The sequence below is a fragment of the Muscardinus avellanarius genome (assembly GCF_963383645.1).
Source record: "Muscardinus avellanarius genome assembly, chromosome: 16".
Lineage (NCBI taxonomy): Eukaryota > Metazoa > Chordata > Mammalia > Rodentia > Gliridae > Muscardinus > Muscardinus avellanarius.
This window is the reverse complement of record NC_137802.1, coordinates 69,044,181-69,060,893: the sequence shown is the minus strand read 5'-3', so window position 1 is coordinate 69,060,893 and position 16,713 is coordinate 69,044,181. Positions and strand designations below refer to the sequence as shown.

Below are 16,713 nucleotides of genomic sequence, written 5' to 3'. Positions count from 1 at the left end.
CTTATTTGGAAATAAGATCTCATAAGGTTGATGAGAGTCTCACGACTTGCTGAGGCTATCCTCCTCCAACTTGCAATCCTCCCCTCTTATGCTTCAGCCCCACTCAAGTACTGAAATTACAAGCATGCGCCACCACACCAACTTATAAAAAAAAATTTTTTTTGGTCTTTTATGGTATTGGGGATAGAAGCAGGCCTTGGGCATACTAGGCAAAGGATTTACCACTGAGTTCCACCCCCACCTTAGACTCTATCGTGAGGAGGCTCGCAGACAGCTGGCTCGTGCCAGTTTATCAAGGATTACAATCAAGGGTCAAGAGCTCATCTCAGAAACTCCCCACAGATCCCTGGCCTGGCTTTCGATGGGAAACAGGAGAAACACTTGGCTGGGATCCAGGCGTACAAACTGCAGCCGCTGGTGCTGATACAGGTAGCCTCAGAACGGGGCTCTGCCGGGCCCAGTGACAGTGAAGAGGCCCAGGACGCCTGATCTCAGGGCAAAGGGGCCTCTGAAAGAGAGGTCTTGCCCAGAAAGGTAAGGTGGGTGGTGACACAGTTCAAAGCTACCCACAGCAACTCCTCCAGTGGTAGTTAAGTGTACAGATCCCCTGGAAGGAGAGTATCTGCGGCACCCGTCACCTGCACAGAAAGAAGGCGGGCAGGGCTGGAGGCCCCATGCGGCCCTCCTCAGGGCAGAGGCAGGAGACGTGCCACTTCTTTGGTCCGAAGCCCGACACTTTCTGCCCAGATGGGCCTGAGAAAGCAGGTTTGTGATGCACATACTTAACAGAGAGAGAGAAGCTGAGTGACAAACAGCTTTCCTCAATGTCATCTCGTCAAGGGCACGGAGGGAGGCCTGGCGTGGAGGCAAGCCCATACCGCAGTGCCCTGGGCCGGGTGGAGGCACCACGTGGGTTCTGCTGCTCTGCTGCACTGAAGAGTGTGCTCCAATGCCGTGGTTCCTGCACCTAGGAGGAGCTAGAAAGAAGGAGCCGGCATGGTGGCACATACCTGTAATCCCATACTTGGGAGGGAGACAGGAGGATCACAGGTTCAAAGCTAGCCTCAGCTACTTACTGACACCCTGTTTCAAAATAAAGAATAAAAAACAGGGCTGGGGTGTAGCCCAGAAGTAGGATGCTCCAGGGCTCAATCCCCAGCACCACACATACACACAAAAACAGATAAATAAATAAAATAAATAGATAGATAGGAGGGCTGGGTGTGGTGGATTTACATGATGCAATCCCAGATTTACATGCTGTAATCCCAGCACTTGGGAGGCGGAGACAGGAGGATCACAGGTTTGCGGCCAGCCTCAGCTACTTAGTGAGGCCCACTGCAACTTAGTGAGACCCTGTTTCGAAAATAAAGAATAAAATATAGGGCTTGAGGGTGTAGCTTGGAGGAAGAATGTTCCTGGGTTCAATCTACAGTACTACAAAAATAAAAAGAAGCCGGGCATGGAGGCGCACGCTTGTAATCCCAGCACTTGGGAGGCGGAGACAGGAGGATTGAGGTTTCTGGACAGCCTCAGCTACTTAGCGAGGCCCTTTGACACTCAGTGAGACCCTGTTTCAAAATAAAAAATAAAAAGTAGAGCTGGCATTGGGAGGCTGAGACAGGAGGATTGCACAGGTTTGAAGCCAGCCTTAGCTACTTAGTGAGACCCTGTTTCCAAATAAAGTACAAAATAAATCTGGGAATATAGCCCAGAGGCAGAAAAGCCTCTGGGTTCCATTCCCAGCACCACCACCACAACAACAGTAGGAAAGTAGGGTTGGGGTGTTGCTCGGAAGTAGATTTCCCCTGGGTTCCATCCCAAGTATGCAAAGAAAAAAAAAAAAAAAAAGGCTGGAGGTGTAGCTTGCCGGTAGAATGGTAGAATGCCCCTGGGTATTCTACCATCTCCAGTACCACAAAAGTAAATAAATAAATATGAAATAAAAAAGGGGGGAGGGATATTCTGAACGAGGGCTGGGTGGCTGGCTGTCCCTACAGGTTGGAGCCTGCTGTCTGGCATGGAGGTGACTCAATCCTGGCTGGGGTGGCAGGGAAGACAACTCAGCAAAGGGAGGAGACTTCCGGGAGAGAAGAGAGCCTGTGCTGCTCCCTCAGCCCCGCAGGCCTCCCTGGCCGCGCTTTCTGCAGCCCCAGGTGGCATTAGTCATCCATCCGCTGGGGTGGTGCCATCAGCCTGTTGTGCAGCCAGAGGCACCCAGTGCAAGCTGCAGGATCAAAGGCAGGGCAGATGGACCAGGGCCACCATTGTCCAGCTGTGGGCACCTGAATGTACTAGCCCCAAGTACCCACTCACAGGGAAACCCGAAGAGGGGCAAGGAGAAATGGCCAGAAAGGCTGGAATCCCATCGTTTTGAGTTCCCCAGGGGTAACTGGGGGTGTCGCTTGCCAGAAGAGTGGTAGAGTGCCCCAAACAGCCAGAGAGGCAGAATCCCAGTGTCTTGAGGTTTTGTTCACCAGGGCTAACTGCATGGACAGCTCCAATTCCTTGAGATTTCAAAACCTCAGGTTTGTAGGCAAGGAAGCTAACAAACTGGCATTATCAAGAAAGTTTATGCTATATAAACAGCTTTTTCTTTTTCTTTGTGGTACTGGGGATGAAATCCAGGGCCCTTCTACCTTCAGGCTACACCTCCAGCCCTATTTTTTATTTGGAAACAGGGTTTCGCTAGTTTGCCCAGTTTCATGCTACATTGCTGACACTGCCCTTGAATCTGTGATCTGCCTGTCTCATCCTCCTAAGCACTGGGATTATAGGCATAAACCACACCTGGTGTCTGTGATGTATTTTATGATATGCAGGTTCCTTAGTTTCTTAGCACAGTTCCCTCTGTGATGTCTACACTGGCTTGTCAGGGTGCAGGGAAAAGGTATATTGCTTTCTTTTTTCTTTTTTGCAATACTGAAGATTGAACCCAGGGGCATTCTACCTCCAAGCTACACTCCTGGCCCTATTTTTTTATTCTTTATTTTGAAACAGGGCCTAAGTTGCAGAGGGCCTCACTAAGTAGCTGAGGCTGGCCACGAATCTGTGACCTGTCTGTCTCAGCCTCCCAAGTACTGGGATCACAAGCGTGTGCCCGGCTAGGTATGTTGCTTTCTCTGGAGGCTGAGGGATTCCTTGAAGCAGGCTGGGGGCCTCTGTGGCAGGCCCAGCTGCCACAGCAGGTGCGGCCACGGCTCCCAGTTCCTGATATCTGGCTAACCAGAGGTAACCAATACTGTGGCTCCTGCCCGCCTGGTAGTTTCTTTGGCAGAAGTCTTGGTCCCTTTCCCTGCCATGACCTCCTAATGTTATGACTCCACCACATGCCTACCCTGGGCCACTCATCTACGTGGCACTCTGCAGCCGGACCTCGTGCTTACCTGTAAGTGATTTGAACACCTGCCAGGGGGTTCTGGCGGGATCTTGATTTCATCGGGTGACATGTTCCGGACCCTTTCGGAAAAGGAGGCTGTTGAGAAAAGACAGGGAAAACTTCAGTGGGTGGGTCAGGATTGGACAGAGATGGCCATACGACCACGTCCAGGGAGGGGTAATGCTGTGAAAACAGTAAAGCAGGTGTCAAGTGTGACCTTCTGCAGCTGGTGTCGCCCGAGTCGAGATCAAATGACTAGAAAGCCACATGCCAGCCTAGGGGAAGAGAAATTCAGGTAGAGGGCAGAGGTAGACAACACAGTAGCTAGGCCCAGCAGTTAACTTTTTTCCCTTCAGCACTGGGATCGAACCCAGGGCTCAAGTTTGCTAGGCAAGTGCTCTACCACTGAACAACATCCCCAGCCTTTTTTTATATCTTTATTTTGAGGTAGGGTCTTGCTAGGTTGCCCAGGCTACCCTTGAATTTGCAAACTTCCTGCCTCAGACTCCTGAGTAGCTGGGATTACAGGCATGTGCCATCACACCCGGCTCTCTGTGGTTACTTTTTTTTGGTACTGGGGATTGAACCAAGCACTCTACCTCCAAGCTACATGCTCAGCCCGATTTTATTTCTTTATTTGGAAACAGGGTCTCACTAGGTTTCTGAGAGCCTTGCTAAGCGCCAAAGCTGGATTTGAACCCGTGATCATTCCTGTCTCAGCCCCCAAGTCCTGGAATTACAAGCATGCACCAGTATGCCTGGCTGTGGTTAATTTTTAAGAATGTCTGGAGATGTGCTGGGAAATGTGTGTGTGTGTGTGTGTGTGTGTGTGTGTGTGTGTGTGTGTGTGTGTGGTGGTACTGAGGTTCCTGGAAACCCTTCTACCTCTGGGCTACACTCCCAGACCTATTTTATATTTTTATTTGGAAACAGGGTCTCTTAAACCAACACAGCTGGCTTCGAACCTGCGCGATCCTCCTGTCTCAGCTTCCCAAGTGCGGGGATTACAAGCGTGCCCACCACGCCCGGCTGGGAAATGTTTAAACCACCAGTTAGGGAAGAGAGAGAGGAGCATTTACCAAGATCTGTGGCTTAAGTTCTCTGTAGCCTCAAGCTACTAATGTGGTCACTCATGTGAGCTGGCTCCAGCCTCCTGCTGGGCAGTCCCTCACACACCTCTCCCCCTTGTCTCTTTTCTTGGGCTGACCCGCGCAGGCTGTGGGAGAAACTGTGCACGGCCCCCTTCGTTTTGGATCCCGGTGTGTCCAAAATTGCTTTTGCATAAAGAGTCTTAAATATTACCTGTTGGTCTTTAGCTTAGGTCTCTTAAAAAAGAAACCAACCAACCCTTTCTTGGCCCAACTCACTTCTGGGAACAAAAGGGCTGATCTGACGTGAAGAGCAACCCCCCCAAGGACAGCTCCCTCGAGGCTCAGCGCTGCCCACCAGGCCTCGCCTCTCACCCCTTCCCTGCAGCCTCTGGCCCCCTGGTGACCAGAGTCCCGCTCCAGATCACTCGGACAATGCGCCGTTTGTTGAAAGATTCTGTCTGTGCTCTTTAAAACATTCTCTCATGAAAAGGACCATACAATGAGCAAATAGCGGGCAGAGCAGGGTGGGGTGAGAGGAGGGGAAAGAATGGCCAGACTGCCACCGAATGTCCAGCAAGGACTTAGGAGCCCTACTTGTGTGCTGGGCCCGGGCTAACCGGCTGCTTAGAGGAGCTCCCCAGGCCAGCGGCTGCCTGGAGCAGCCTAGCACAGGCCCTCCTTCAGCCATGCTGGGGGTTGAACCTGGAGTGTTCTACCTCCAAGCTATACCCCAGCTCTATTTTATATTTTTTTTATAGAAACAGAATCTCACTAACTTGCTGAGGCTATCTTTGAACCTGTGATCCCCTTGTGTCAAATTACAGGCATGTGCGTGCCATCAGGCTTGGCTACTTTTGTTTTGGGGATGAGATCTCACTATGTTGCCCAGGCTGGCCTGGAACTTCTGGGCGCATGTGATCCTCCTGCCTCAGCTTCCTGAGTAGCTGGGACTACCAGGCACATGCCACAGCACCCGGCTGAGGTTAATGTTTTACTAGGAGGTAGGGCACTTGGATCTCTGCTCAGGTCCACTATTACTGTGATGAGCACAGTGCCGAGCAGGGCTGGGACAAGGCCCCTCTGACTTCGCCAGTCCAGTGCTGAGGTCCCAGCCCAGGGCAGACTTCAAACATGACCGCACCTGCTCATCTGCCATGTCAGTGGGCTACCGCTGCATGCACCCCAAGGACAGCACGGGAGCCTGCCGTTTTGAGGGAGGCAAGAGTGAGAGACTGGGCGGCTCACAGATCAAAGGTCTTGCTGTGGGCCTGAGTCCCCACTGCAGCCAAGCACAGTTTCCACCAGGTGACTGGCGCCTCTCTCTGTCCAGCACCTTCTGTCTCCTGGGTCCTCCAGCCAGGGTGATTCCCTGCCCTGGCTGGAGCTCAAGCCCTACCCTGACTTCCTCCTCCTTCTCAGCCTCGGGATGGGCTTCAGAAGCTCCAGGCCTGAGCTCAACAGGCGGCGGAGGCCGGCTGAGTGGAAGGACGCTGCTGGGAAGAGCCAGTCCTCATATTTCACGAGCATCAGCAACAAAAGCAAGGCGCTTGGCAGGCGCTGGGCACATAAACAAGGAGCATTAAGTCCTTCCCTGGGCCAGAGGGAGTGTGCGCATGTGACGGAGACAAAGAGTGCCCTTTGGCATTTGCCAGGAAAGCTTTGTAGAAAAACAGGGTGTGACACAGTTGCCATAGCAACCCCACCACCCGCTGGGTCAAACATGGAAGAGAGCGTGACAAGAGGGAAACCCCTTCTGAGCTCTGGGGTAGAAATGAGAGTTTCTCAGAAGTAATTGTCAATATGGGACATATTTTGGAGAACAAAATAAGTTACTGTATAGATATCAGAATCAGCTTTTCAGTAATTCCCTTCCCTAAGTTCCAGGATGAATCTGATATAGACGCCATCAGCGCCATGTTTTTTTCCTGAGCAATACATTCACCAGCGTGTCCACAACACTTGGGGGCAGTGGCATGTGTGGCTGCTGCCGGGGTCTGCTGGGAGCGGCTGTACCAGGAGTCAGTGGGAGCCAGCCACTGTGCATGCAAGCCTGCGTCGGAAAACATCTGCGGTAGCTAGAGCTGCCTGAGCAGCAGCTGGCTCAGCAGGCCTCTGGGATGCCAGGGAGCCAGCAGAGCACGCATGACGCGGGGTCTGAAGATGCCCGCAGGGTGTTACGGGGGCTGTAGGCAGGAGGTGGTGGGGTGCTGCAGCTCCTGAGCGGCATGGAGGACCCACAGCAGCACCGTCATTCCAGGCGCCCATGGCGTGCACAGTCCTGTCTGCAGCTACCGTGTAGAGACAATTATGAGTTGGTTTCCCAGCTCTCCTCTAGTTTTGTAGCACTGCAGATTGAACCCAGGGGCATTCAACCTTGGAGGTAAACCACAAGCCCTATTTTTTTATTATTTATTTTTGTTTGTTTATTTATTTTTGTGATACTGAGGATTGAACCCTGGGACATTCTATCTCCAAGCTACATCCTCAGCCCTACTTTTATTCTTTACTTTGAAACAAGGTGTCACTAAGTTGTGGAGGGCCTCACTAAGTAGCTGAGGCTGGCCACAAACCCTTGATCCTCCTGTCTCAGCCACCCAAGTACTGGGATTAGAACAAGCATGCACCACCATGCCTGGCTTTTATTTTTGACTTTGAAATGGGGTCTTATTAAGTTGTGGAGGGCCTCACTAAATAGCTGAGGCCGTCTTTGAACCTTCCATCTTCCTGTCTCAGCCTTCCAAGTACAGAGATTATGAGCGTGTGCCACCACACCCAGTACCTTTTGTGTAAAGGCGGGGCCGTCTACATGTGTGAAAATGCTTTCCATGTCAATCTTGACATTCAGAGTAGTTGGCTAATGAGGAGTCGAGTTTGGATAAGCATGGCAGCACCAAAGCGAGCCACTCTGCACAAAGTACATCCTCAGGAGAGGAGCTGACCTAGTTGGGCGTGGTGGCCCACGTTGTAATCCTCGTACTTTGGAGGCTGAGACAGGAGGATCGCAGGTTCGTGGCCAGCCTTAGCAACTTGTGAGGTCCTCTGCAACTTAGATTCTGTTTCAAAATAAAGAATAAAATAGGGCTGGGGGTATATCTTGGAGACTGACTGACCTGGGTTCCATTCCTAGTATCACCAAAAGATGCATCTGGGCTGGGCGTGGTGGCGCATGCTTGTAATCCCAGCCATCAGGAGGTGAGGACTGGAGGATCGCGGGTTGTGGACAGCCTCAGTGACTTAGCGAGGCTCTTCTCAACTCAGTGAGAGCCTGTTTCAAAACTAAAGAGACTAAAAAATAGGGCTTGGGGGTGTAGCTTGGAGGTGCAATGCCCCTGGGTCCTATCCCCAGTACTGCAAAAAAAAGAAAGAAAAAGAAAAAAAAAAAAAAAAAAGCATCTGTGCCCCTGTGGGAAACGAGTAAGCAAACTGCGGATGCATCTTACAATGGAATGTCCCTAAGGATAAAGGAGGTGATGGTCATGCTAAACAGCACGGAGTCTGAAAGCATCATGCCACGAAGAGAAGCCGGACAGAAAAACCGTAATTCCATCTGTGTCAATGTCCCCATCACGGGACGTTGGCAATGCTTAGGGACATGCTGTCACAACTGGGGGAGGAGAAGAGAATGCTGCGGCACCGCGGACAGGCTCAACCATGCTTCTGAACACCTTGCAATGCACAGGACGACCCTGCAGTCGGGGATGATCCAGCCCAGAGCACCGAGAGGCTCTGATATATAGGAAATCCTATGAAAGGCAAAACTTCTGTGGAGAGGGTACCACTTCTTCCCTGAGGCTGAGGAGAGAGACCGTCTGCAACAGGGAGCGGAGCACAAGGGAACATTCTCGAAGTGTCTGTCTCATAATGGCAGTGGGTCAACACAACTCTGTACATGTGTCAAAACCCATCAAATGGCACACTTAAAACTGGCAGCAAATCTTACTCTAAATTACACCCTGATGAACCTATTTTTGTGCCAAAACATGGCACTGAGAAAAAGAGGTGCCAGGTTGGCTGTGTCAAGCTGGGGCTGAGCCGGCTCGGGGAGGCTGCTCCCTGACCAGCCTCAGTTTCTCAGCAGCAAGCTGCAGGGCTCAGCGGGGAAGAGAGGCCAAAGCTCCTCCCACACCCGGCCGTGCAGATCCCCACTAAGACAGACCACCAGCTCCCAGGCAGGTGTGTGTTCTGCCCCTTCCGCTCCTACAGATAACTGCCGTGTTCCTACTGTTACTATTTTGTAAAGACTCAAGAAGGTCCTACCTGGAGAAAGGAGAGGGCAGTGCTGGAGGAGCAGTCTCGGCATCTGAACCCTGGGGCTGGGATGAGCGATCCCTGGACGCCACCGTGGACACACAGGGGTGGGCTCTACAGGGGTCCTTCAAAAGTAGCAGGAAGCCACTGTGGAAGCTGGGACAGCAGGTAATGGCTGCCACAGGGAGGGAGGGCCGACCCTGTTGAGAGGTCTGGATTCACCCGGAACTATCCTTGGGTCAGGCTTCTGGAGCCATTACAAAGTCCACAGCCAAACTAAAGGAACCGAGGAGCTTGCTAACTGGATTAAGAGGCTTGGGCTGGGCAAAGCATGTAGACGGCATGTGGTTTTCCAGAACTGGCGTTGCCCGTCCCAGGTCTCAAAGGGCCTGAGGCAGCAGGGCTTCAAGGCACATTCCTACCTGGGACAAAGAAAAAGCCAGCAGAGGCTACTTGCCGACTCCAGTAACGTGAATATGCTAGCGGCGGTGGGGTTGGGGTGGGATTGGGACAAAGACCCAAAATGGGCCAGGGCTCGAGGGGATGAAACGAAGGCCAAGACGAGTGCCCAGCTAAAGGCCCCGCTCCCTCTCGACAACACTGGCAACTGACCAGAGTCCAGCAAAATACCCATGAATGCCATTTTCAAAGAAGAATTGTTCTGTGGGGGTTCCACCCAGGCACCCTAGGAAATGCCAAAGGCCCAGAAGGAGTATTAAGGGGGACGCGCACAGCAGAGAGAAGCCCAAAGAGTGGAGGCTGCTGTGCGAGGCAGCTTGTCTGGGGCTCCCGGGTACTCGCTGTGCGAGGCAGCTTGTCTGGGGCTCCCGGGTACTCACCGACTAACTCCTGAGGGTCTCGCTTCTCGACTTCTGTGCTGTCCTGCAAAAGAGAAACATGGAGTAAGACCAGCCTCCTGGGCCCGGGCGCTCTCCTCACTGTGGCCTGGGGTTCACGAAGGAAAGGAAGGAGGGAGAAGCACTGCAGTGACCATCGGCGAGCAGTGCCTGGGGCCCTGGAGCCCCAGAGCGCCTGTCCCTTCTCCCCCATCACGGCAGCGGGATGTCCTGGAGCTCCACACCTGCCCTCTTCCGCCGCCTCCAGAAGGGACCAGTTCTGATTGACGCCAAGGACGGCCCATGCAGCAGCGATCCTGCACTGGCCACCTGTAGGACTCGTTACCTGGCCTGCAGCGGAGTGCATGCATGCACACGCATGAACACACATGCACACACGCACACAGCTGAGGGGGGAGTCTTTATCATGATAAAAGGAAGCTCATGGTACCCAGAACATGCATATGGCATGCCTTTAGTAATTGACCAAATGAGGCCAGAAAAGGCCCCAGCTCAAAGCAGCCTCTTAGCTGTTCACACTGGCTTTATATTCTCAAAAAGCTTCCCAAATACTTAATGCAAACACAGCCTCACAACAGTTACCTCCACACATCCTACAGAAACATACGTGTAAGGGCCTCTCAGGGTAAATGCTTCATCTAACCAATGAATCCTGAGAAGGCCTAAACCTCACTTAACGGGCTTCTGGCACAGCAGGGAAGCCTCTCCCTTCCTCTTTTGTCTAAGACAAAATGGCAAGAACACACCTGTTGCCCTCCAGCCAGTAAGACCAGTGATCTCAGGCACCTCTACAAGCTACTGATCAAAACCAGCAAGAGCCGAGCTCACAGAAAGCCGCAGAGGTCAGATGGCAGGGCCTGACCCTCTGCTTAGGGAGGAGATAAGAGTGACAGCCCCGCAACAAGATCTCCACATCTCCACATGCAAAGGTGGGGGGGAGGGGGGCACACCTGCACCACTCTGCAGAGCTCAGAGCGGGGAGGTGGAGGAGGGCCCCACGCCAACACCTGCAAGTTCTAGTCCCCTTCCCTTCCCCAAAAAGTCCCTCCTGATTAGGAGTCGGGCTGAAATCCCCTCTCTCCTCAACACTGCAGCTATTCATTACAATTTGCAAGGGCACAATGTTGATGCCGGGCTGCCTAGCAACCTGTCCCTCTAGGCCCCCGCCCCCTGCCAATCGGCGGGTAAAGAGGAGGCTTGGACTGGGCCAGGGGAGAGGGCCAGGAGGCGGGCCTGGAGGGCTGCCACGTCAAGTTCAGGTTGGAGTCATAAATCAACTGCTTTACAGAGACCGCCATCTCTCAGGGGGCCAACAACAATCCCTTTGTAGCAGTGATTCTGAAGAAACCAGTATTAAAAGGCGTCAGTAACAAAACGTGGGACTGTAAAGTGCCCTTACATTCTCCCTAGTGGTTAGCTTTCTGGGCGCTCACTGTGGGGAGAAATCGTCTGTACATCCGACTTCCCCTTAGCCAGCTGGCTGGTCACAGGAGAACTGACCTACAAGTTCTTAGGAACCCAGACCCTTTCCCAAGGTCTGTACCCCGCCAGCACTCCTTCATGAGCAAAACCGCAGTGCTGCAGCAGGAGGCCCCAGAGCCACTGGGATTCTAACCCTGTGTCTCCAGAGTGAAGAACACTCAGGACTTGAAGGGCCCTGGGGTAGGGAAGAGGCCAGAGGCCTCCCACGGCTTGTGGCCTTTGTGACCCTGGACATGGAAGGTGCAGGGTGCGTGTGGTGCTGAAGGGGGATTCTGCATCTCACCAAGGCCTGGCTGTTTAGTCACACCTCTGGAAGAGAAGATATGATGGGTCAAAGGTCACAGACAAGAAGTATATTTTTCCCTTCTTTTGGTCATTTGCTTTATAGCTTCTATATGCTGAACAAAAGAAAAAGATAAACCAGGCAGTGTCAACTTGCCAGCCAGTCTAGTCTTTGCTTTTCTATCCTGTGAGGACAAAAAGAATGGGGTGTGCCAGAGAGCACCCTGAGCTCTTCTTCAATCCAAACGCCTCTGCATCCACGAAACAGGCCCAGCCAACTACCACAGTACAGGCTGGTTCCACAGACCCTCCAACTTCCGGTGCCGACCAAAAGGACCAAGCATCTAACTCCAAGCACAGTAAGATTCGCCCGTCTTAAAAGAATCCAAAAGCCAAACTCATAATTGATCCTGCACAACTCTGAGGGCCCAGAAAGGCTCTGGGGGGTCCACAATGGGAATCTCTGTCTCTTGCTGGCCAGGCCTTATCCTGCATGGCAATTCTACCTTGAGAGCAACACACTGGGTGTGTGCCTGCTGAGTCCTGGTGCCACCACACCACGCTGCTCCTGAGGGTGGCAACCCAAGCTCTCTGGCTCCTACAGTGAGTGCCCACTGTCCAAAGCAGCCTCGCTGCACACCTGCCCTGGACGTGAGGAGTGAGAGGTTCAGAACCATAGCATCATCTGGTTTTCACTGAAGACTGGTCTGGACTTCGACCACACTGAGGAGTGCTGGGCAGGAAGGGGACCACTGACGACGGTGATGAGTACCCCAAAGACACTTTTCAGAGCCGCTCACACCCATCCACTGAAGCATGTTTTACACAATGAAAACAGCCTCTATCCTGACAGTGGCAATATGGCTTCCTAAGGACATCTGCGTCCAGTGGCAGGGAGGACAGAACTGGGGTGGGGTCATGTCACACTAAAACCAAAACCCAGAGGGACACCCTCTAGCCATCACGCCAGGTACTAGGAATTCAGTATGAAAACAAGCATGCATGATAACTACCACAAAGTGAGCTGTACCATTAAAAGAAAAACATAATGCCGGGTGTGGTGGCGCATGCTTATAATCCCTGCACTCGCACAGGTTTGAAGCCAGCCATGCTGGCTGAAGAGACCTTGCTTCCAAATTAAAAAAAAAAAAAAAGTAAAACAAACATAAAGTGTTTTTTTTGGGGGGTGGGTGGGTAGGGAGAATATTGGGGATTGAACCCAGGAGCATTTTACTTCTAAGTTAATACCCCATCCTCCCTTTTTTGCAGTATTTTACCTCTGAGCTATACCTCCATCCCCCCTCTTTTTTTTTTTTGGTGGTACTGGGGGTGGAACCCTGAGGCTTTCTACCTCTGGGTTATACTCCCAGACCTATTTTATACTTTATTTGAAAATAGGGTCTCACTAAGTTGCTGAGAGCCTCACTAAGTAGCTGAGGCTGGCTTTGAACCCGTGCGATCCTCCTTTCTCAGCCTCCCAAGTGCGGGGATTACAAGCGTGCACCACCACACCCGGCTCCATCCCTATTTTTAACTCTTTATTTTGAAACAAGGTCCCACTAAGTTGCAGAGGGCCTCACTAATTAGCTGAGGCTGGATGTGAACATGGAATCCTCCTGTCTCAACCTCCCAAGTACTGGGATTACAAGTATGCACTGGGATTACAAGTATGCACCAACACACCCGGCTCCTTTTTTTTTTTTTTTTTTGGCGGTACTGAAGATTGAACCCAGGGGGCATATTACCTCTGAGCTATATCCCCAGCCTGATTTTATTCTTTATTTTGAAACAGGGTCTCACTAAGCTGCTGCAGAGGGCCTCACTAAGTAGCTGAGGCTGGCCGTGAACCCGGATCCTCCTGTTCCAGCCTCCCAAGTACTGGAATTACAAGCATGCACCACCACGCCAGGCCCGGTTCCATTTTTTATTTTTAAATTTTGAAACAGGGTCTCACTAAGCTGCTGAGGCTAGCCACAAACTGTGATCCTCCTGTCTCAGTTCCCCAAGTATCCCACTGTGTGCCACTGAACCTGGCACGATCAAGTATAAATGGCGGAGCTAAGCTGGGTGTGGTGTGCACACTTGTAATCTTAGTACTTGGGAGGCTGCAACAGGAGGATCCCAGGAGCACAGCTTCGGCAAGTAGTGAGACTCTCGTCAACCTAGTGAGACTATTTCAAAATAAAAATAAAATAGGGCTGAGGGTGCAGCTTTGGAGGTAGACTGTCCCTGGGTTCCACCCCCCCCACCCCCCGTACCACACACACAAAAGAGAGGTCAGAAGATGTAAGAAAGAGTCACACCAGTCACTGTGGGCAGGGCAAGGAGCAGCTCTAGGAGTCTCACCGTGCCCCTGAAGGGGGGAAGGGGAAGGGAGGAGTTATGAAGACAAGAATAAAAAGCAACAAGAAACTACTGTTCTCTTCCTCTCCCCAAAGCTGTGTTTCAAAACGCACAGGAGACGCCTGTCTCGACTTGTGCAGTCCATCCATCCCTCTGGCTTCCAGCTGGTCAAAGTAGTGAACTCAGCCTGGAGATCTGTTTACCAGACAGGGGTGTGCATCAGCCAGGAGGCCTGGAACCACAGCCCAGAGACACGAGGGCGGCAGCACACCCCAGCAGAGGCTGGGGGTCCTCACCTAGACCCGGGGAAAGGGGCAAGCAAAGGGCTCCCAGGGGAGAAGACAGGAAAGCCCTTCACTCCGATTACAGTCGGGTGCAAGGAAGACACTGGAAACGGCACAGAACAAACCCCGAGCCTGCAGCCTCTTCTGCCTGCACGGCCCTCCCCGTCCTCCCGAGCCTTAAGTCCCAAGAGTGAGGTACGAGCTGGCTGCGGCAGCAGGAAAACAGTGCCTGAACTTGCCAGTTTGGTTTCTGAAATTGTGCCCCAAACCTGTATGAAGGTACCAGCTGGGCTGAGGCTGCAGCTCAGGGCTCTTGCCTTGCCTGGGAGGCCCTGGATTCCATCCCTGACAGTGCAACACCAAGCAAGAACAGAACCAAACATGCTAGCTGTGGCTACAGGTCAGCGGCCAGCCCCTGTTCTCAGAAAGTACAGAACCGGCAGAGTGGTTCTCCCACGAGAAACAAAAGCCCGCCACCAATGGAGGCGGAGGAAGGAAGTTAGAACAATATGGATTCAAGAAGCTGGGAGCTGCCGTTTGAGCTGGCAGGATTTACTTAGCAGAGAAATAGCAGGTCCTGATACTGAGAATGGAGGTTTATTCACAGCAAGCAGGCTTCATCGATACTCCCTAGAACCGATCCCACAGGCATATCAAAGCTTCAGACACATGAGTCACCGCGCCAGCAGCCTCTCCCATCTGGATTCTGCCAATACAAGTCATGTTTTCTTCCCATCTGTAGGAGCATTAGGCACAAAAAATACGCTGCGCAGGGCACAGGGCAGCCTCGGAACCAGCGTGCTACAGACGGTGCTTTCAGTTGGACAGTGTAATCTGGCAGGTAGGGAGGCAGACTGGTAAACTAATGCCAACCAAGCCCGTGACAGCCACATACTTACCGGGCCCTAATGCTCATTTAATACACAAGGGATCTGCTCAGAAATGAATTCCATGATGGCCTGCAGTGAGTCCTCTCCTTGTCTCCATGCCAGGTCTCTCAATACCTGCCCCCCTCCCACTCAGGTCCTGTGAACCCTACTCAGACCCCAAATCTCAGCCCGAGGGAGCTTCACTGCCACCCACCGGCCAGTGAGGACACCCCGCCACGCTCGGCGCTGGCCAACTGTCCAGTCAGTGCTGGCCCATACCAGGCAGGGGCTCTCTCTAAAATCAGTTTTTCTTTAGTGCAGGGCTACATAGCTACTTTCCACTATCGTGCAGCAACCTCCAAACCTAATCAATTCCAGTCAGTTTCAACGATGGATCCTCTAAAAACATCAGAAGAGGCAGCAGATCAAGTTAATAAAGGGATCAGTCTTGTAATAAAGGGCTGGCTGGGGAAGGGAGAAGGAGGGGAGGAGCACCGAGTCTAAATTAAAAGAAAAAATTCAACCTAGTTCTTTGCCCTTCTTCGTGTTGTCCTCCTGGCCATATTGAGGGCCTAATGCTCCTAAATCCAAGACACAGAGACAAAACTAAGCCAGGCACTGTGGCGCATGCCTGTAGTCTACGTGACTTGGGAAACTGAGGTGGACTGTGCCCAGGGGCTTTAAAACAGGACACAGAGCCTCCACCTCAGAACAAATGAGGAGCCACAGGAAACAACAAAAAGACCGAACTGTTGTATGGTTCGCTGGCAAAATGACTTCTCGAGGATTTGTCACATCACAGGCGACAGGCCAAGCTCTGGCAATACACATCAAAACTCAACCTAGGGAAATAACTACGCTTCACGTTAAGCTCTTCAATTAATGGTCTCATTTAATTTTCAAACAGCCCCAGGAAATCAGGTTCTGAACTCAGACAATACTGCTCTTTGGAAGGATGGTTATGCCATTCCCAGGAAGTCTTCTTGGGCATTAAAGTGTCAGTCAAAACAAGGTTTTCTTCTTCTTCTTCTTTAGTACTGGGGATTGAACCCAGGGGAATTCTACCTCCAAGCTACACTGCCAACCCTTTTTATTTTGAAACAGGGTCTCACTAACTGCGAGGCTGGCCTTGAACTTGTAACCTCCTGTCTCAGCCTCCCAAGTACTGGGATTACAAGTATGTGCCACCACATCTGGTTCAAAACAAGGTTTTCTGAGGTGAACATCAGTCAATTCTGGTCACCGAGAAAGCAGCGATTCTAAATTGCTCTGTCAGTCCCAGTCCCGACAAAGAAACCGTGGCTGAGGGTGTGGAAGGAGAGGTGTGCACAGGCCGGGGCCTCAGCGAATCGGAGTCCAGGGCTGCGTGGGGACACTGCCCGCGGTGGTCAGATGCGGCCTCACCCGCAGGAGAGTTCTGGAGAAAGCCCACCGCCAGCACATTTCCTTTCGTTGTATCCTGTGGGCCAGGGCTGGGCCACTGCCATGGCACACTGCCTGCCCGGGGCTGGAAACGCTGCACTTATCAGAAAAATGGGCGGAAGCTGGTGGGGCTGCTGTGGGTGCGCTGGAGTCGCCTCTGCTCCAGACAGCTCACTGACAGGAAGGCTCGGCTCCTCCAGCCAGGGCCACGGAAGGTCCTACAGGAGGGTTGCACAGGAGTCTGCCAAGACAGATTTTAGAGCTGGCCTTGTACACTGAAGGAAAGGTGGTGGTGGTGGCCTCTTTCTCTATCTGAAAATCTGGTTAGAACCAAACTGATGTGGCCCAGCCCGGCTGTCGGGCAGGCACAGCCACTATGTGTGCTGCAAACAACCAGACTTCAGGGTAAATGCAGACGCCTGGCTTGGAGCCATTTCCAAAAGGGAGAGTTGTTAC

General features: G+C 52.3%; 1 protein-coding gene across 2 annotated transcripts in view; it reads right to left on the bottom strand.

The window, feature by feature from the left end:
• The window catches only part of SAP30BP (SAP30 binding protein), a gene marked incomplete at both ends in the record, with an annotated part of 46,029 nt that overhangs the window by 6,952 nt on the left and 22,364 nt on the right, over positions 1–16,713 (bottom strand). For both annotated transcript variants that reach the window (XM_080712239.1, XM_080712240.1), the window contains 2 exons: positions 3,387–3,475; positions 9,558–9,600. In XM_080712239.1, coding sequence (XP_080568365.1) covers positions 3,387–3,475; positions 9,558–9,600 — 132 coding nt within the window. The remainder of the gene's footprint in view (positions 1–3,386; positions 3,476–9,557; positions 9,601–16,713) is intronic.